This window comes from Nicotiana tabacum, chromosome 19 (assembly GCF_000715075.1).
Source record: "Nicotiana tabacum cultivar K326 chromosome 19, ASM71507v2, whole genome shotgun sequence".
Taxonomy (NCBI): Eukaryota; Viridiplantae; Streptophyta; class Magnoliopsida; order Solanales; family Solanaceae; genus Nicotiana; species Nicotiana tabacum.
This window is the reverse complement of record NC_134098.1, coordinates 111,684,804-111,707,132: the sequence shown is the minus strand read 5'-3', so window position 1 is coordinate 111,707,132 and position 22,329 is coordinate 111,684,804. Positions and strand designations below refer to the sequence as shown.

The window sequence follows — 22,329 nt, the reverse complement described above, 5'->3', positions numbered from 1 at the left end:
CTTCTTGTAAAAGACGTCTGCTATTTATTTGGAAACTCTTTTTTTACAGTCAATATATTAGAAACATTGATGGTCTCTGCTCTAGCATTGACATAACTCCAATACAACAATATGTTCAAAGACATTTCTGCACTTGGGGGTTTTTTCAAACAAAATAAAATCTGCACAGTTTAACTTTTTGATATACATCAGGTTGTTTGCCTCTTCTATAGTCAGATGAAAGAAGCATACAAATTTCATCTGCATGTCTTCACATTTTACCAGCACAATTTTCTACAAGGCGTAACGAGAATCGTTACTAGCTCCAGCAAATGCCAAGATTGAGACGAAAGGAAACGAAGAAAACTATTGAGACTAAAATGCGGAAGAAGACACTGGAATGGAATAACGAAATAAACAGAAAAAGCTAAAGCTTTCAATCATTCATCAACGCTAGTGTGCTGGTGGTTTACAAAGGTGAATAGGCTAACAGCTCTTGGCTACCAAACAGCCTTGAAAAGGACTTTACTGAAAATTCTATAAGTTAGGGACTAAACTATATACACGAGAGATTTCTAACTGCCAACTTTGCCAACATACACGTGTCCTTTAGCTCATTGTCTTACCATCAATTACACAAAGCAACTAAGTTAACTGTACAACTATCTGAACTCAAGAGAAGGTCAACCAACTGATGGAGATGGAGATGGAGATGCATTTCTAGTGCTGCGAGGTTGAGGCTTTTTGAAATACTTGCCATTGAAAGTCTCAGCCTTATCAGGATACTTTGACCTGATGAAGTTCTCCAGACATTTCCGGGTGGAGAAATCTTGCTTAGCACCATCAGTAGAAACAACGTAGAAGCATCTACTGTCCTGGAACTCGGTATGTTTGCTAACCTGTTTACACAGGTTAAATCTTAGCCCAGTTAAACTGAAACCTAAAAGTCATCAATGCTCACAGTAAATATGACGCGTGTAACATATGAACACAACTAAAATTATGCAAGAAACAAGATTAACACAAAATTCATGGCCCCTGAAAACCAAGTAGTTCAACAATGTAAGTTATGTAGCAGAGTAACAGCTAACACCCATCCTCATTTATTCAAGAACGCATTCAAACCAAAATAAAGACATTATCTTCCTTCTCAAGTTGTCGCAAGGGAACAAATGAAAGCCATTTGTATTGGTGCTTATAAAAATAAAGTTCGCATAGATGCAGAAGATAATGTGATTTAAACACTGCCACTGTAATTTCCTTTCATTGAATTAACTGGTCGGAAAATGGAATAAACTGCTCTCCTAAAAGCAAATGACATATATAGGGCAGGGGAGCACTCGGCAAGTAGGACCCAGGTGCATTTGACCTGGGGAGTAGAAGAAAGAAGCAAAGTATATGCTTCTATGTTGTCTCTAATCTGCATTGGAGAAGTTATCCAATCATGAAAAGTGGAGAGGGTCAAAAATTCCTCAAGTCTAATGACAACCAAGTGGAGAGTTTCAAAAATTCCTCAAGCAGTAAGTAATGACCAACTGAAAGCTAAGTCTAACGGCGACCAAGAAAAAACTTAAGTCTAATGGCGACCAAGAAAAAACTTGAGTCTAATTGCAAAACTAACACAAGGTTCTCAATCTCTTCAGACCAACTGTTACAACTTCCAGCACTGAAAGCAGCAAAATTCTGCAAACATTGGCAACATAATGACTTAGCATTATCCACTTGGCTGAAAATAATACTATCATATCACGAATGTTTATCACCTCTTAAAATTAGATAATATAGGATCAATTGGAATATGATGGGCTGACCGCCACAGGTATCAATACTAATGTACAACTTGAAAAAAGCTGTAGAAAACACCATTATACCCCGATGCTCACACAAGCTTGATTACAATGGGAGCAATTTAATTATCAACTCTATAGTCCTTTCAGTATATCTTTTCTTGCCTTTCCCAACATCTTTAACCGCACATTTTGCTGTAAAATTAATGAACTGTCTTTAACAAGTAAAAGAGCAGTCCGGTGCACAAAGTATCCCGCGTTCACGCAGGGTAAGGGAAGCACCCCAAGGGGGTGTGATGTAGGCAGCCTACCCTGATGGAAGCATCAGTGGCTAATTCCAACGGCAAAAACCCGTGACCTAACATAACAGTCAAGAGTAGAATATGGTCCAGAGTAAGACCGTTGCTCCAAGGCTCCACTTTGAACAATGTCAAGAAGAAAAAAATACTGTTGCTCAAAACCTTGGTACTAATTGTCTAGAGTAGAATATGGTCCAGAGTAAGAAAATATCTTAAAAGCATCATTAAATACTGTAGGTTTTAAAAAAGTGGCAAAGAGTCACTTACCGTGATATAATCAAGACCAGCTCCCATCTTGACAGCTTTATCCGGATGGTAATTGAGAACAGTGTCAATGATATATGACTGGTCATCAGCAGATAATGGGTCACCATCATTGTACCTTCGCGAAGAAAATGTAACCAGAAAATGTTATAAGGGGGAAAATAGACCATTTAAGCAGAATTGAGAATAAAGGAAGGGGAAGAGAATAAGCTTTTCATTATTGACTAGCAGAGCAAATAATGGATGTCATTTTTCGTGACATCCTGAATATTGTACCTATTCTATTTGTAATGCTTGGCCTTTTTCGGCATTATTGGATGGAAACGAAATTGACTTTTACCTTATCCACGACTTAATCCTCCCTCTCACTAGAACTAATCCAAACTCAAAATGACACCATACTCTTTTTCCTTTCTCTCTTTCTATCCAAAACATCCGTCAGCCTTTTCTTTTTCTGTGAACTCATAACTTGACCCTACCAAGGGTAGTTGTGATCCCTTGTTTTCCATTAACAGTAAGGAAACTGCTAACAAAATATAATATGGGGAAAACATATGCAGATTGAAAAAAAATAATTGTTCAAATTCTTGAATCTGTGACCTGTCTATAGGTGCTTGGAACCTTTTTGTTGTTTTTTTTTTTGTTGAGAGCAGTAGGTGCAGAGTACTTGATATGGTAGACTACAAACAAATTGTAAATCCAATAGCAGCCAGTTTTCTGCAGAAAGAATTAAGAGGGAACGGCACCCAAGGGTGTAACCCAGTGGTCAATGAAGTGGGTCGAGAACCATGAGGTCTCAAGTTCAAATCCCAATGGAGGCAAACACTAGGTGATTTCTTCTCATCTATCGAAGCCTTGGTGGATAAAGTCATCCTTGACATGCGCTGGTGGGTGGTAACAGCTACCCAACCACGGTTATAAATTTTAAAAAATAAATAATCGGAAATGAGACTCAATTTCTCTGCTGGAATTAACATTTTCATCATGTAGCAGTTGTCACAAATGTATATAGTGAATTCAGCGATATATAGAACTTACCCTGTCTGATGCATTATTCTTCTGATATTCAGCATAATAGGATCAACATTTGAAAGTATGTCTTGTTCCTCTGCTGTGAATATATCCATCCTTTGCCTTGTTGCTGTAAAATTCCCACCTCTATTGGAGTCATCAGCTGATCTTGCAGGCCGGTTGCCCTTCCACTCTCCACCACTAGAAGAGCCCCAACCTCGTGAATTATCCCTAAAATCTCCTCTTGTATTACGTCTGCGCTGACCCCACTGAGGTTGCTTATCACTCTCTTCAACACCAACCTTCTGAGAATTCCAACCACCAACTGTTGAAGAATTCCAACCACCAACTTTTGTAGCGTCATCACGAGTTGGTTCATTTAACTGTTCGTCTCCGCTTATATTAGAGCTCCATCCATTAACTAACTGGTCAACGCTTCTATTGCCTTCAGCAGCCGCTGAACCAAATCCACCACCTTTAGTAGTTTTTCCCCAAGACGACTCAGAATTTGACTGTTTAGGCCCGTCCCAAGAACCACCATCTTTTTCCACCTTTTTACCCCATGAGGACCAAGATCCTGGCTGCTCTCCATTCCCAGACTGGTGAGGCTTATCCTCGGGTTCATCAACCTTTTTCCCCCAAGAAGACCCACCATCTTTCTCCACCTTTTCCCCCCAAGAAGCCCCACCATCTTCTTTCACCTGTTTCCCCCATGAGGACCAAGATCCTGACTGTTCTCCTTTCCCAGATGGTCGTGGGGTATTCTCAGCTTCAACCTTTTCTCCCCAAGAAGAACCACCATCTTTTTCCACTTTTTTTCCCCAAGAACCACCTTTTTCAACCTGTTTCCCCCAAGAAGAACCACCATCTTTTTCAACCTGTTTCCCCCATGAGGACAAAGATTCTGACTTCTCTTCCTTCCCAGATTGTTGACTATGAATTTCCGCTTGCTCAACCTTTTTACCCCAGGAACCACCATCTTTTTCCACCTTTTTCCCCCAAGAAGAAACACCATCTTTTTCCACCTTTTTCCCCCATGAGGACAAAGATTCTGACTTCTCTTCCTTCCCAGACTGGTGGCTATGATTTTCTGCTTCCTCAACCTTTTTCCCCCAAGAAGAACCCCCATCAATTTCCACCTTTTTCCCCCAAGACGAACCACCATCAATTTCCACCTTCCCCCAAGAAGAATCGCCATCTTTCTCCACCTTTTTCCCCCATGAGGACAAAGATCCTGACTTCTCATCTTTCCCAGATTGGTGATTATGATTTTCCGTTTCCTCAACCCTTTTACCCCACGAACCACCATCTTTTTCCACTTTTTTCCCCCAGGAAGACAAAGATCCTGACTGCTCCTCATTCCCGGACTGGCGAGGGCTATTCCCAGCTTCATCAACCTTTTTCCCCCATGCTGACCATGACCCTGACTGCGCTGTATTCCCGGATTGCTGAGGATTACTGTCCACTTCCTTAGCCTTTCCTCCCCAGGCAGACCATGATTCTAGCTGCTCTCCGTTCCCAGATTGACGAGGATTATTCTCAGCTTCATCAACCTTTCTGCCCCAAGAAGACCAGGAATCTGACTGATTGACAGCCTTTTCAGCACCATTTTGGGTTTTAGCCATATCCCAGCTACCACCAGATTTGACATTCTCAGATGATGCCTTCTCCCATGCAGAGCCACTTAGCTTTCCTTCATCTAAGTTTTCATTTTCTATACCATTATCAAATTCAGCTCTATCTTCAAAAGTGGGCTTATCTGAACCAGAGTCCCGATCGGGAGACAAGTATAATCCCATATCTTCGTCTTCCACCTCCAGTTCTTCAACTTCCGCACCAAGACAACTGGTACCTTCTACTTCTTGAGCAGAGCTGCTCCTCACCAAGTGCAGGAAGCTATAAACATCATGTGCATCCGGTATATTCAATTCAACCTTGCACAAAAAAGACTTTCACATGTTAGCCTCAAGGCCCTTAAACCAAAAAAATGTGCAACTTCGACAATAGATATTCAGCTGCTTATCAAACAAAAGAACTTAAATGCATAGACCATTAAACTAGGCCCAAAATTGGATGTGTTGGATGAAAATACACATGCTAGTGGTAAGCTGGTTAAGATTTCAGCTTAATGGTACAGGTCAAGAAAGCTATTTATGACAACTACAGAACTTTCAACCAAGTAAAATGTAATCAACCTGCTTGAAACACAAATTTGCATTTAATGGCTGCTGAGAATACAACAATTAAAACCACCATTTCAACATAATGGCTCCTGGCCTACCAAAAAAGTTCAATGCGTTGTGCTGATTTTACAGCTGTCCAAATTTGAATTAAATTTTTTACATAGTATTTCACTGTTTAAATAATACATCATAATCTGTATAGAGCAGTCAACTAATTCTTTGAGGATCATCACATGTCACAAGAGAGGGTTGCTCAAGTGGTAAGCACCCTCCACTTCCAACCACAAAGGTTGTGGGTTCGAATCCCCAAGGGAGCAAAGTGGGGAGCTCTTGGGGAGGGATAAATAAAAGGATCACTCACATGTTTCATTAAATATCTTATTACATGAATTGTCCAGACATGAGAAAATAAGTTTCTTATGCATGAGTTAGCATACATGCAATACATTGAGTCATTTATACTTTTATTGATCGATGAGGTGTCTACTTTACTTTTGGTATAAGACAGAATGTGTTTGCTTCCATTTCAAGGTGACAAGAAATAGCAACCTTCCAGTCTACTGCAACATGCTACCACAGAAATCAAACTTAGCCAAGGACAGAGATCAGATAACAGTGTCAAAACTCTCTGGTTGTTTGAGGCACATAGGTCCCCAATTTTTTATATTTACAACAAGAAAAAGAAAAATTGCATTCAAATTTCCAAGTCCTTGGAAAAGTTGCTTCCATAGTTGTCCAACCTTTCCATCTTATGTTCTTTTACCTTAATAAAATCACCTTTGCATGGAATGGGAAAATCATATTGCACCGCTAATCTACTGCTCCATGCATTTTTTGCACAAGTTTCAAGGTTATTTATGTCTTCTCTTCCTTAAGGTTACATAATTTGTCACGGATAATTATAGAAAAGATGGTTCAGTGATTTGAATCTTCTAACATTATATAAACATAAGATCAAGCCATCTAGGAAAAGCAAATGCATTTCTTTGGCACGAAGTATAAGTTAGTATAGACCATTTTTACTCCACATATTTGTTACCATACATGTATTGGATAAACTAGGATAAAGGTGCACAGGTTACACTTGGGATACATAGTACATAGGTAATTATTCTTCCTGGAGTTTTAGTTTTTACAGTGGCATGAACCAATTTAGACAAGTCAATCATTAGAGGAAAGAATAACCACACACTTCTTGCATCCTTGGTTACATTCTTGGTTCTCGCACTGTGAACTTATCTCAAAAAGATCATAGTGGACGACTGTAAACATCAAAGCATAAATTTCATCATCCTAAAAGAGAATACATGTTCACCAAAACATTGAACTTTCAACCTCTAGCCAGATACTCTCTCCATTACAATTGTGCTAGTTGATCGGCATGACTATCAAGAGAAGAACTGAACGTGTTAGTTGAGTTACTTGCTGTTGGAGGGGGCAGTGGTGGGTTCAATTTTTGACTTCTGTATCTGGAGTAATAGAGGTTATATTGTATTCAAACTAGGAAAAATTATTACTGTAGAACTGGAAAACAGGTGTTCCAAAATATAAGATGCAAACATAATAGAGCAATAATTAGAGAAAAGTGATGTCACACAGCTAAAGATTCGTCAGAGCATGCAATGATCTGTAATTTAATATAACTCCGGTCGGCCAATTATTGAAAGAACGAGACATAACAATATAGAGAAATGGTTGTATCTGATAGCATATATCAACCAATCGCATGACACAATCAAATCAAAAGCCAATATAACGCATTCTTATACCAAATAAATATTAAAAGATGTTACAGCAAAAGACGTACATTTTTTGTGTTCCAGAGAACTTCAAATGGAGATCCTGTACCAACTGCCACATGTTTTCCCCAGGAGCAAGAAGCCACAATGCTTGACAAAGAATCAACATGGCACTTTTCAGCAGCCCTCTCAAAGCATTTTCTTGGGGTCTAAGAAAGATAATAAAATAGGACTCTCATTAAAAAGATAGCTCACAGGGAAAGTAGTCAATGTAAAATGTTGTAGAGAACAGAAGAAAACTAATGCGGCTTACAAATAACGTTGCTTCCGTAAATGGTATCTGCACGTTTAATGCTCGAGACAATGCTTTTATTCCACCAGCATTAAAACCAATCAGATTTCCTGCGCAAGTCATGCTATTAGCCAATAGAACTAGGTGGTCTTTGAGAACACCCTTTGTGACCATTGTAACTGACGTTGATAGGCGCTGCAAAACAAACCATATTGTAAGCACTTCGAGTTACAATGTAAAGGAACTCCTTTGGAAAATATATAATTTCTTGTTTTACACACAGTTGGTTGTCAAGTACACTTTAGGAAGGAAAAGTTGATCATCAAAATGTTTAAGAATAAAATTGTAGCTGAACCAATCACCATAGTCATCCCAGGAAGTCCACAGATATTGTGGATAGATCAGATTTATAATTACTACTCAAAAATCCTATCTCTCATGGTAAGGATATCTTTCAAGTTTCAAGGTTCAACAAGGGTATGGACTGAAAGAAACCTCAGATGTTTTGATGGAGTCTCACCTCCAACTCACTTGCTGAAGGCCAGATGTTTGCTTAGTCTTTTTTGTTGGGCCAAACAGTCCTATGTAAATAGTTTTACTGTCTTTTTAGATTTTTTGAGCTCCCTCACTCTAGACTAGCCTCTTTAAGGTATATTTTTTGGTTATTGGCTAGCTCCCAGATCCTATCATAACATCTTGTAATGGAGCTAGCATCTCTATTTTTGTAATCACTGCATCTGCTTGATGCCTTTCAATGAAGCAACTTTATCAATAACAAAAAAAAAAATGGGGGGGGGGGGTCAACAAGTGGCTTTGCAAATAGGTCTGTTTTCAGAGACTGTGATGTGGCCGCGATGTTTGTTCATGAGAATGCCTCAGGGTACGTGTGTGGCTGCACACAGAGCATTACCCGCACAATAGAAAGAAAGTCAACGCATTTAATGGTGTACCTTAACAGCTTGCTCAAAGGCACAAGAAATTCCAATCAGTTCTTGGACTTGCTTTATTGCATATGGGATGGAGCGCCTAGTGTCTATCAAATGGATGAAAGGAAGACAGGAATCCATGAGAATCCTCCAAGCATCTCCTCTTTGCTTAACAGCTTCTTTTTCGAGAACAATATCCAGAGCTAATTCACCACTTTGACTCTTGGACGGGTTCCTAATCCAAGTCATTGTGTCAGGAGAAATCCAAACTATATTTGCACTTGAAACCCTTGGATCACCTGTCCATTATGAGTGTACTTTGTTAGAATCAAGCATTCATTTCCAAGAAAAACCGCGGTATAATTTTCTTGAAATTCTTCGCAACTGCAGTTATCCTAGGAAGCCATAACAGAAAATGCATATATGTGCATAGTACTTAAATGTGATATACTGTAACACCTTAAGATGACATCAATAAGAATAGAGAAACCCTGAAACCTTTTTACCTTATTCATGACAAAACAACCATCATTCTTTACATTTATACTAATGAACCAGCGTAACTATCCAGTTCTCCGTTTTAACTAATAAACCAGTTCAACACAAACAGGTTTGGAACCTTGGTCCAACCTATACTATCAACCTTCTCCTTTTTCTCTTTCCATGACAAAACTCAATTTAAAAAGAAAATTTAACAGTACACTAGATGTAAAAACTGGATTGGATTTATACTCAAAATGACCACGCGCACACTCAAATACCGTGAAACATGTTCAGTTAATCCAAAACTACCTTTGATAACTGTATCCAACAGAATTGGGCATATCATATCAGCAAGAATGTGAGAAACCCTCTCTAAGTGATCGTCACTCGCATCTGGCCAAGAGAACCTCAAGCATGGTGTGTTCAAACACTTGCTTCCAGAATTGTAGCAAAACGAACAAAATTCACTGCATAACATAAAAAATCATAATGATGCAAATGTTTTGTAAGCGCATAGGATTTATTTTGCACACAAAGTAATAATTAAAGATGGGTAATAAGATTATACAGCAGTTGATTAGTCTCTTGAATTGATAAAGATGCAAGGTAGATAGAAGAGTATAAAACAGATCAGGAATCGCAGCACAAAGACTTGTAGGCTGATTTCTGTGACAAAATTAATGAAACAAGAAAGGCAAGAAGGCATCCTTAGGATGAGGTCCATAAAGATGGATACATACTAACAATAGCTCATGCAAGGGATACTAGTTATTGATGCCAATTTATCTACAAATGGTTCTTTCAATGAAACAGTCGCTTTTTTAGTGGCAAGTGTAGGAGTAAGTGTTAAAAAAAAACTTTAGTTTTAGAGAACCCCTAATTTGCCGAAAAAACTATAAGCAAAGTAATATTAAAATGACTTGGACTACAATGACCTAATAGAGCAAAATCGTTCCAGAGGATTCATTTAGCCAATCCTAACATTATTTGGGCCTGAGCTTATTTATTATAGAAATTGCCACATAAACGATGAATAGTCTTCTAGGATATGTAAAGAGATGAATTGCATTCCAAGTCCACGAATAAAGAGCCACATCTGCCTGACATATAGAAATAGATTCGGGATGAAATGGACCCAAGGAGAGAAGAACGCATATAAAGGTTCATATAGCTGAAGCCGAGTAGTTTCGGATTGAGGCACAGTTAATTGCTTGACATAGGTGTAGGACACTATTCTACACTATTTTAAAAATATTAAACCGATCAGAGTCCTTCATCACTTTAATATTGACCTTGTAGCCTTTAAGCATAAAAGTACTACACAGTTGGTGCAACATGCGGACAATTCCTCATGCATGACTATCAAGTCTCTCAGTCGGACAATAAGTGAATTTAAACATATTCAGGTAAATAGGATGAGTTGAAAACAAGGCGCATGCCATGTTTACAGTTCCACAGATGATAGGACCTGTAGTACTAAAATGAATAAAGAGCTGCTAAGATTTCCCGCTCTAGAGATGCATACACATATGACTGTCTTTACATCACATACTGTCACTAAAGTTAAACCGTCTAACATAATGGTCTGTGATGCTAAAAACTTAAGAAATTTAACAACATACCGATTGATAAAACAGCAAGATCAGTAAGTCATATTGAAGCAATAAGAAAAAAATGGTGTTTGACCTCACTGACAAAACTATTCTCTTGAAAAGATTGCCAATCTTTTTTCTCCTCTGGAATGAACTGATATTTTCTTGGCATCTTTCAAGAACCTCAAGAACACTGATTCCCAGATTTTCCAGCTGTCCCTGTTAACCCAAACAGAAGCATCAATGACGAAATAGTTCACGAAAAAAATACTCCAAAGCTTGTAAGTTCGAAAAATAGGTAGAACCTGGTTGAGAGTAATATGACCAATGAGGCCAGTCCCTGTTTCAGAATTCTCATATCCTGCTTGTTGCCCTCCATATCTACAAGAAAGAAGCAGTAAGATCACCGACTAAAATAATTAGATTATTTTCCTTTTACCTCTTCACAGAGGTCGCTACTATATCTTATAGCATATTGGATATGTATAAGTTAAACTGAGATACAATAGTGCAAACTTCGAATCCAAATTTTATCAACAATCAACAGGTTTTAGCATGACACTTGAGATGTAAAAGTTTGAGTACCTTTATAATGAAAGCAATGAACTGTATGTGCAAGAAGTGCTGCTATTAAATTGAGGTAAAACAAATAACTAACTCAAAATGATGATAATGGAACTAACGTGCTTGATAGTTTATGAACAGAAAAGCTGTTCATGTCTAATAATTTGGGAAAAACTGCCAGATCTTTATCATGAGAAGAAAAAGTACTTGAAATCATTCCTATTCTGAAGATTGTCGCCACCTTGCAGCAGTTGCGTTAGCTCTCTTCGATTTCAAGGGAGTGAAAAAAGTCTTCTGTACATATTAGAGGAACCTTTTCGTTCTTTCACACTTTTTGAGTACCTTCGACATTTCAGTAAGCATAAATGATGGGTGCTATTTGCAGATAATCATGTTTTCTATGACGATTTTCTACTTTCTGGATAAATCTTATGCCGAATTTTCCAGTTTAATCAACAGCATTTGTTACTTTATCCCAAACTTAAAAATAAGAAAGAAACTCTTCACTTTCATGTAGTACCAGAAATACCACTTGGGCAGCAAAAGAAAATGGAGTTCAAAAATTTATAAACAAGAAAAGATAACTGCAGGCATCAGAGAATAGCAGCAAAAGTTCAACTGAAAATTTGCAGAACCTCACCAAGGCAGTCTAATAAAATAAATATTTAACTGTGAAACCAGTGTAATGCAATTCCATTAGATCAGGAAAAATGTTTTTTGACGCAGTAACTAAGTTGGCTACAATCTGGTCGGAGTATATTAAGGTAATCATTGTCTTTCCCCTACCCCCATCAAACTAACTTCCATGGTTCTTATCTCAACTTCTATAAATTATTATTGGCAAAATTGGCCTAATAACCCCCTAAAACGCACTAGATTTTAAAGCCAGCCTACTAATTTTTATTATTTCCTTATTGAGATTCAGGTCTCAAGTCCAATGACGCACCTGTTCCACAAGCCTCATGTGTCAGGTTTCAACAGTGTACTTTTGTTTTGGGCAGATAGTAGGTACACAGACACACTATTAGAAGACAAGAAAGTGGTAGCATAAAAAATGAAAGATTAGGGTGCTTACTCTATCAAGAACTCATCAGCAGCATCCTTAAGACATACTTTACTCAAATGATTCTTGACGAGGTACGCTGCTTTTTCTCTGCAGCACCCTCTACGGCACCCACAATCATTCAGATAAAGGATTACCCGACGGTCAGAAACATCATTCTTGAAGCTCACTCCACAAAGCAGTATCTCCTGAAATAAGAAAAAGGGGTTGGGGACACAGTTAGGTGAGTGCATATAAAGTAGCTGGTCAGAAGTGGCAGAAAAGGACTTGTATTCGAAGCACTACCTTCATCATCTCCCAGGAGGAATTGCTGCTCGGAGAGGAATCAAGAACTGCTTTGTATGCAGGATTGGACATAGCAGTTGCAGCCAACACTCCAACAGGATCACCAGCACCAAATTCACTTGGGAAATTTGACCCACCACTAGCCCCATACTCAAATTGAATAATGGAATTGCTGGAGACATTCCGAACAGTCCCATCATAGCAAATTAGCACATCACGGAGGATGGCCATCAAGTTTTTGAACAAAGTCCCAGGTTCAGTCAATCCCCTTGTTGAGCGGACAATCACTTCTCTACTAGAGATCGAATGAATCATCTCCTGATAAGGGTCTAACCCGTAGAACAGACAGCTTCCAACCAACCCAAATTCCTCCGAAGGGTTACTACCAGCAGAAGGATACTTCTTCTGAAACAGTCGAGCCATGTCATTTACCAATGTTTTTGAGTAAAATTTTCCTCTGTCGGATATTTGCATGCCTAAAAACCCAATTTGTTGAACCACCTTATTAAGGGCAGATTCACTCTTGGAATCAATTAGAACACCAATGCCAGATGACTTGTGCACAAAGTCAATAACTGGAAGTTTCTCATTACGCAAGTGATGTTCTAATTGTACTTCCACAGACTCATTATAGGATGACCGCAAGTGATGCAACAACTTGGACATGCACTGAACTCTTTCCTGGATACCATCCCTAACAGCCTTTGACGTGTAAAAATCTCGGAGACTAACACTAAAACCTTCTGTGCACAGATTCTCCATTAATAGAGGCTGTAAAGAATTGAAAAACTTCAGCACATCATTTGGCCCCTTCATAAAATAGATAGATGTGATAACATCATTCAGAATGGATGAAAGCAAGTCCTTGTTGTACTCAATCCCCAAGAACTGACTTTTCCCAATTGTATGCGTCTCCCCACAACTATCAAGGCCATCAGGTAAGGCAGTCCCCAAGATCTGTAAGGCAGTCCACATGGTACCTGATTTACGAACATCTACTAGTGCAGGATCAGGTAAGGCCATCTGAAGAAACATTGCTAACTGTTGGGCAGCTTCTCTATCGAAGAAATACTTTGAGAACATTAACTTCAATGACAGCAATGAGTCAGTGGCAAGCTGCAAATTGAAGTTACCAGTGTGTGAACTCAGTAACTGTTTCCCTACAGAGAAGAGCTCCACAACCTCTGCTTTGGCAGCAAGGGACTGAGGGTAAAACAAATGAATGCAGTCCCCATCAAAATCAGCACTAAGGGGACCACATATGAGGGGGTTGATCTTTACAGTGTGATCATCATGGACATACACTGATAAGGCTTGGAGGGAGTGCTTGTGTGTTGTGGGTGGCCTATTAACGAAAACGGTATCACCATCCATTATCCTCCTGTGCACTATTTGTCCAGGTCGTAGAAATGTGTGCCCCTTTGACCCTTCTCTCAAAGAGTAAGTACTTGACCCGTCTTTATAGGTTAAACAAAGCTTTTCATCCACCAATTTCTGTAAGTATGCCATATTGTGCTGACTTACTCTCTCCTCAAAAGTAATTTTCTGAGCAATTTCACATGGCAAGCCAATCTCACCCACCCCTTTATATGGGTCACCAGTTATGACACTTCGAGACGAGAAACCAGACCCCTTCCTGATAAACAAGGTCTTCATCTTCTCCAACCAGGCTTTAGTGGTGGTATCAGCTGCTTCCTTGTTTGTTCCAAAACGTTTATCAACGTCACGAGATGCCTAGTATTGAGAATGAACATCAATTATATTCTTGAATTAAATATCAAAGAACTAAAGTTTCTGGGTTCTGTTCAAACCCAGCAATTCTCTGTTTTTCTACATTCCATGATTCACTGAGAAAATAGATTTTTCATCCTAAATTAGGTACTATTCAGAAAATTCACCAAATTTTCAGTCCCATTTGAAATCAGATAAAGGCTGCATTCCTGTTCTCCAACTGCAAAACAAGGTCAAGGCCTTTACTGCCCCCCCCCCCCCCCAACCAAAAAAAAATACCTCCCTCTCCTACAAGGTCAAGGCAACTCATATCAACCCCTGCAACACTGTTGGAGTGCACTGTCCAGTTTAAGACAGAACCATCTTCATTTTTCCTCACCATTTCCTTCCACGTTACATGGAGCCGACAATTTATATTCAGCAAAGTATACTGAGGAACTTCTTCGAGTGGACGTGATATTTCTTAAATTGTTTGGTAACAAAAATACTCCACTAGCTACAGTGAACAAACTCTCAATAAAGTATAAAAGAAAACATAGAAACAGAAAATGGTTTGTGATTTCTTCTAGGGGTGGGCGTTCGGGCAGTTCGGATTGAATATGAAAATTTCGGTTTGTATTTTCGGTTTTCGGATTGAAGAAATGACAATTCAAATCCAATCCAAATAAGCTCGGAATGGATCGGATTTTTTAAGTTCGGTTTCGTATTGATCGGTTTGGATATTTTGGATTTTCGGTTTTGAGTTTATAAGTTGAGATGTTTCTTCGGTTTACAAAAATGAATAGCCAAATGAATTACTCATGAAAAGTTCCTCATTCTCACCGCAATCATCCAAATAAAGTATTTAAGTAATAAAATTATTATCAAGGAAATGCAACAGAGATATTAATACGGCCGATAAGAAGTAGCAATAGTAAAACCATGTCCAAATAGAAAGTTTTCTGACAGTAACTTAGTAATTAATATTGAATATATGAGATACTATCTAATGGGTAGGGTATTGAACTTGTTACGATTGACATATGGATAATGGACTAAATATAAAATATAAAAAAACTTAGATTTTTGGATATCCAAAAATCCAAAGTACCAAATCCGAAATCCAAAAATTTTAAAAATTAAATCCAAAATCCAATCCGTAATCCGAAAATCCAAACCAAAAATCCAAAATATTCGGATTTCGATTTGAATTTCGGGTTTGCCCAAACTATGCCCGCCACTATTTCTTCAGATATGAAACAGAGCAATTTGAAGAAACTCATCACTGCCTGAACTTTGGCATCATTGACTTTTCTGTTTGTTTAGAAATGCAAATTAGTCAAGTCTCATAGATGCAGACACTTAATATATATACTCAGGAATTTAAAAAGAAACAGCAAACTGTCGAACACTCAAAGCACAAAGTGGTGCAGTAACTATTTGTTAGAAATTGCAAATGCAACAAACTTCTTCCAAATAAGAAGTGTCATAACATTGGAAGCCTCACCAATAAAATCACAAAGCACTCTAACAGTTAAACAGATGGGGAAATTAAAATCGTTGTTCAAATCCAACAATAAAAGCAGTCTCAGTACCTTGCCTGTCCCCCTAAACTGGAGATACTGGACAACTGATGCTTGTAAATCATTGGCTTCAACTTCATGAGCCTCAAAATTAGGTATACCAGATCTTGAACTTTTAATTATGTCAATCTGCCTCAGTACCTTCCTGAGCATTGTTATAGAATGATCCTGAAAAAGCAACATAAAATTATGATAACTTGCAACTTGACGTAGACAAGAGAATACCAACAATATATAAGATTCTACTTATGTGTCTTACCGAAGACATGATATTATTCCCATCAGATATATCAGGCACAGACAAACAGTTAGGAGGTACTGGTAAGTATTGCAGGATGTATCCATCCTGTGGGAAATAGCCTTTTGCTGACAGCTTTTTCCTAGAATCTTCATGAATTCTTCTCAGAATTGTAAGAACCTAAAATCGTGTGTGATAACAAAAACAAGAGAAAGCAAATTAAACTGAGATATCTATTAGCCAGAGCAAAATACTGATTTTGCAATGTAAAATAATATCAATAAATGGAATTAATTGATGAACCAGAAAGCAAACTCCCAGACATTTATTTTATGATAGGTACAACCACCAAGATATATATCAAGGAGAACGATCCAACAAATGAAATCTCCAATGTCATCAAAGGTTTAAAAAGTAAAAACATATACCAGATTATGTACTTCATAATAGCCCATCTTAAACATTGTCACTAGCAGAAAATACTGAGTTCCAGCGAAAAAGAACTCATCCTAGTTATTTCCACTCTCCTTATAGGTTAATCGCACTACCACAGCATTAGTATTTTTCAAAAAGCACTATTGTTATCACTATTCGTGTATCTTTCCATCTCTTAGTCGGCTACCCTAAACAATGTCTTTAGGCTGTATATAGGAGTGCACTGGTTAAAAATATTTATAAAATGAGTGAGTTTTATTGCGGGAGGTCAGAATTCATAAAATCGTAAAGACAGCAGCATACTCTTCTGACCATGTCCCAGTGGCAGAGTCGTGAGGCATGACCAAAAGGACAAGGGGATTAGCACCTAATTGTAATGCAGTCACAATTCTCCCAGCTGCCGTTCATTTTAGTTTGCCAGTGAATGACAAAGATTTGACTTCACAGGTAATGGATTTGCATGAAAGACTAAGTGATGGAACCATGAAGCTATGATATCCCATATCAGAAGGGCAACATAGAAAAAGCAACCAATATCAAATACATTAACCACTAGAGATAGACCAAGAGGCACCAAATGTATACTAACTTTTACGAGCATCTCAAGAAGCAAAATAAAGACATTAATCCAATCCAATTCAATTCAGCTTATTACAGAAGTTAACTCTTTATAAGCTGATTTTCTTCAGCCCCTAATTGTTAAATGGTGTGGTGATTCTGCAGCGACTGAGAAGCTAACCTCAGAAGGAAGCATAGGTCGAGAATAACCGTCACCATAGCGGTAGCCATATTTTTCCAAGAAGTTCCAGTCTGGAAGATTTGCAGCATTTTTTGGAACTTTCAGTTCCAAATAGGAAGCACCATCTGAGGTTTTACCCTCATTTATTGAGATTTGTACGACATCCTACATCATATCAAATATATTAAATCCATAAGTCACTTTATTCAAGAAGTAAAGTTCAGCTTCTGGTTATGAATTCAATAAGAAAAATTGCTACAAATTTAAACAGACTCCAGCTTATAAATATTCATAGTCAAATAAAGTGCTCAGTGTCTTTCAGTTTAGGACTATGGCTAGGCAACAAGACATGAGCTCCTTCTCTTTTAGTACCTACAGAGAATCTCTTCTTAACAGGTTGTCGGTAAGACAACACTGTTTGGATAAACACTTGAAGCTTTTCCTCGAAGAACCTCCTGGTAAACAAAATCAAAAAATACAAACAGATACCAACTATCTCCTTTTGCTATGAATAACTATTGATAGAATTGACATTAGCACATAACTCGATGAACAGTTTAGCACACAGGTGAACGTGGAAGAAATTGCCAGTTCAATCAGTTTATTATATTCACGAATCTCCAGAAGAAGGGATATCCCTTTTGATTTTCATCAAAATTTCATGAACTAAACATGGTGATTTCCTCGCCACACAAAACAATAAGTACATGTCTGCTCCTATATGTGTTGAACTATGTGGCTTAAATATGACCAATTTTAGGGTATTGATCTACTTAATCTAACCAAAACTATACAAGAAATAATGAAACGATGCCAATTGAAAGTTAAATATTGCATCAATAAAATGTTAACAGTGTTAGACACCTCACCTTCTTTCTGCCCTTCGCCCAATCCTCCTCCCCACTGGTTTTTATTTTGTTTTTCCTGCCTGTTATGCCCCTTCTGTGGGTAAGGGTGGGGCTAAGGAAGAAAAGCCTCTTCTTCAAAACTTCATTCATTTTTATTCACTTTTTTTATCAAACTTTCATTTTTGTTTAAAGAAAGACAGGAAAAGGACCACCACTCTATGCCCCCAACAAGATAACTTCATTACCTCGTTGAAAGAAGTCAAATAACTAGATCGTACTCAGGTATAACAATCTCATATACAGCAATCTCAACTCTGCACATACTTTTCTATGATTCATTTACTTTTTATGGCATACAACAAATAAATTTCAAGGACAACGACTCTTCCACAGAAAGCTCAAAGAGCTCCCTCAATAAAAAACTAAAAAAGCCACCATTGTCAACACGGGTTTAGTCACCCTTACAAAGAAAAATCATTGTTCCATGCAGGTGCCTAAGAAAACTTGCATTACTAACTAAGAGGCAGAGGGACAAGCAAAAAAGGTTGGTTGAAGCACACTATTTCTATGAAGCATGACAAATAAATGACACTACAAACCCAGTTAGAGGGCACAAAATAGTTATACACTCCAAGTGATAGAGGGTCTTATTGAGAACATATGTAGTCCATATAATAATTACTATCAGGTCGATCGATAACAATGCTGCTGTTGGTTGGTTCTTAGAATTTCCAATTTATAACCGATCAAAAAAGGAAAGGAATTATATATATATTTTAAAAAAAAAAGGAAACCATGCAAATCAAAACACAGACAAGGAAAAGACCAAAACCTGACCTTGCTATAAGAATATGAATAACTGAGTTTACAACACATAAGAAACTCTGAACAGTTTAGAGGCACATAAATGCCGATACTCAACAACAATATATTTTTTATTAGCAACTAAACATAATTGCACGGCAGCTAGATACTCACCTCACAACATGAGGACAACATTCGTTCAAGAACACCAACATGCTTGACCTGAACCTGAGTATTATCCCAATAAAGGTTAGAAGATCGCACAGAGAGCACTTTCACATCAAATTTAAATTATTTTACATCTCTGCAGAAAACAAGCCAAAACTCATGGACTAAGCACCTTCCAAAGACAAGTCCATGAAAATCGTCAATTCAACTTCCGTAGCCTTAGATGGGGAAAAGGAACAATTTAGGCCTATAAAATTGGAGTACATTCGCAACAAATTACAGAATTAGCAACTCGACTCGATGGGAATCGAAGATATCAACCACTTAACCTACCAAAAATAGTTTAGCTATTTATCAGCTTGAATAATACTCTTTGTCGAGTTAGTATCAGATTATTATTTTTTCATTTTGAAAACTACCAGAGTTAATATCTGACAGCCAGTAACCTCCACAAAATCATCATTTGGCAGCATTAAAGAAAATTGATCTAAAAAGGGCCCAGAAAGATTAGCAAATGGCCACATTATGTTTGTTAAAATAACAAGTCCAAATGTAGGGTCCGACATATCACCAGTAACATTGTGATGTTTGCTTATATATTGACTAACGGCAACAAAAATAATTCTAAAGAAAAACAGTTTCAACGCTACTGATCTTAAACTTCCTCATGTATGATCTTTGAACAAAAATAATTTTTTTTTTTATCATAAATCGGAGAACTTAATAAGATCCAATACCTTTCTGTTTTGCATCTTTAAACACTTCAAGCAAAGCAGGCTTAGCATCTTTTTCAACTCACTGACATGGTCAGGGTGATAAATAGGAATGGGCAACTCAATGTATCCAAAATGACCTGAAACGGAAAATTGGGGTTACTTGACCCTTCAGAAGAAGGGCTCAGCAATTGCATATAATTCCAATTACGCATTAAGCCAAGCCAGCATTTAGCCCCTGTCGACTTCTCGACTTCACTGATTTATCGACATACGCATACCATATTACACTCCACTTGCACCTTAGCGTTACCTCTATGTTTTAAAGAAATAATAGAAGTGAAATAGATGAAAATGTTATAGTACCTTCACATTGTCCAGGCTCTGCAGTACCACAGGATTCACATCTGCCAGCTTCGAGAGGCAGACCAAGAAAAGGGTTGAGAAGTAAGCTGGGATGGGTAATGGGGCAATCACTAATAGAGGATTTACACTGCCAGAAACAAGAAAAATTAGGAATTCATAACCGACACAGCATAAAAAAACACTAGCCAACTCAGAAACTTAATTGTAAGGGTAACTGGTTTCATAGTTGAACTAAGATCATTCAGTACAATTACTTGAAAAGTTGAGAAAATAACAAAATACTATTTTTTCTTTAAAGAAGTAAGAATATTACAGGAACCATTCATCAACATTACTTCAGAAAGCCTTAAATGCACCAGTTTGATTTTTAAAAAAAGCATGTATGGAATAAGGCCGGTACTTTTTTCTTGAGAACCTTGTAACAAACATAAAATTAAAACTGCATAAACTTGTACTTACTATTTCCTGTGGTGTCGCCAAACCGAATGTGATACCTCTAATAGTTCCATCCGCTACTTTAGATGACGAACTTTCCTCCATGTTTTTATACACTGCAGCTGAAAAGAAAAGTTTAAAAATCATTAGGTCCCCAGAACTGCAGCTAAAGCTACATAGGAGGATCTCCTCTGACCATCATTTTGGGTAAATTTTCAGCTTCCAGCTAAAGAAAAATAGTCAATGTAAGACAACTCTAAATCAGATTCATAAATTGACTTTTTTGTTAATCTTTAAGACGTGACATAATTTCATAAATGGATTTAACATGCATCAAAACCTAAAGGTGAAGATAAGAATGTCAAAAAATTTCTCTACTGCTTATATCCAACCAACAGCACAAATAATTCTAAGCAGAATCCCCATGCAAAAAAAAAAAAAAAAAAAAAGCAAAACACAACCAAGAATCAAACCCTAGGGAAAACCCAAAACCCTAGTTTTAGCTACCAAACAGCGCGAACCTAACAAGACAGAACAAGGTTAATCTTTCAACAAGGCATATGTCAATAAACCCCAATTTAATACACCGTAAAAAAAAACACATAATAAAAGCAATTTCTAAAATGCAAATAAACAAAAATACCCTTTTCAATAAGTGGGTAACGCAAAAGAAGCATTACAGATGAAAGCCATTGAAATTTTCAGCATAAATTGTAGGAAAAGAAAAGAATGCATACCGAATTTGTACCACTTGTTCTTTCTTGTTTTCTCTTGTTTACGTTTTAGCAGAGTTTTGGGGAAATTCTTCAAATCACATTCAAGTGTGGCTATAGTGGGAAGAAGAGGAAGAGCGGACAAAATGAGGAGGGTTTTACAGTACCCACTACCCACTCGCTCTCAGTAGCTTAAAAAGGACACTGCTTCTTCCGTGCATGCAGACTACAGAGTGAGTGACACTTTTAGTGTGTGATTTGGATGCTCCGCTCTTCTAATTGGGAAAAAAGAGGAGACCAGGAGAAAAAAAGGTTTTGCCTTTTCCCTTTTTTTTTTAAAGAAAATTGGAGTTGGACCGATATACATATATGTATTCAAAATGTTGTACTATGTGCTATACCGATTTTACGTAGCTATCATAAAAGATGCCGTTGCCTATTAAAATAATTGACAATGACCTCGGGCTAGTATAACGCTTCATTTATCAAGGTGTGCGTATCAGATTTTTTAAATAAAAAAATAAGGTTCTTAAAATGGGTTAAAATTAGCCAACACTCACTATTTGTTTGAAAAGTTGACCAGAAAATGTGAACATAGTCAAATTACACCTGTACATATATTTAAAATTGACCAATTCTATCATTCATTAAATCTTTGCTCTATATTATCCTCTTTTTCAGGAAAAAAAACTCATTTTTTACCTTTGACCATTAATGAATCTCCAATATAAAGTAAGTTGAGGGATATACGTAAACATTTTTCCCAAAAATTTAGACACATGAAATCCACCTATTTTACATTAGAGTTTCTCTTAATGATAAGAACAAATACAAGATCTGCTAATTGTAAGGTATAATTTGAATAAGAGTGTAACGTATGGCAAAATTTAGCAATTGCAAACAATACAAAAGTAACTTTGGCCCTTCTCCAAAAAATATATGGGTAGAGAGATTTGGTATGACCAAGCATTCACAAACAAGTCATTATTCACGTAAGAAAAAATATCACGATAATAAATTGATTCATTAGAACGATTTCAATTGTTTCAATGACTATATTCTCGTTAATAGTGAAAATATAGTGACATCGGTTAATAGAATAACAAGTGA

The 22,329-nt window shown here is 37.4% G+C and overlaps 1 protein-coding gene across 1 annotated transcript; it reads right to left on the bottom strand.

Annotated features, from left to right (window-relative positions):
• Positions 1 to 393: 393 nt before the first annotated feature.
• Positions 394 to 21,520, bottom strand: LOC107779009 (DNA-directed RNA polymerase V subunit 1). Its single transcript, XM_075238405.1, has 19 exons — positions 21,244 to 21,520; positions 20,531 to 20,628; positions 20,072 to 20,198; positions 19,730 to 19,845; positions 18,999 to 19,052; positions 17,173 to 17,337; positions 16,020 to 16,178; positions 15,773 to 15,928; positions 12,468 to 14,201; positions 12,195 to 12,370; positions 10,861 to 10,936; positions 10,650 to 10,774; positions 9,273 to 9,430; positions 8,505 to 8,779; positions 7,576 to 7,749; positions 7,331 to 7,471; positions 3,368 to 5,274; positions 2,333 to 2,447; positions 394 to 878 (listed from the first exon to the last, which is right to left on the bottom strand). The coding sequence occupies exons 2-19, from the start codon at positions 20,609 to 20,611 to the stop codon at positions 663 to 665; spliced, it is 5,955 nt and encodes a 1,984-aa protein (XP_075094506.1). The 5' UTR covers positions 20,612 to 20,628; positions 21,244 to 21,520; the 3' UTR covers positions 394 to 662.
• Positions 21,521 to 22,329: the final 809 nt, after the last annotated feature.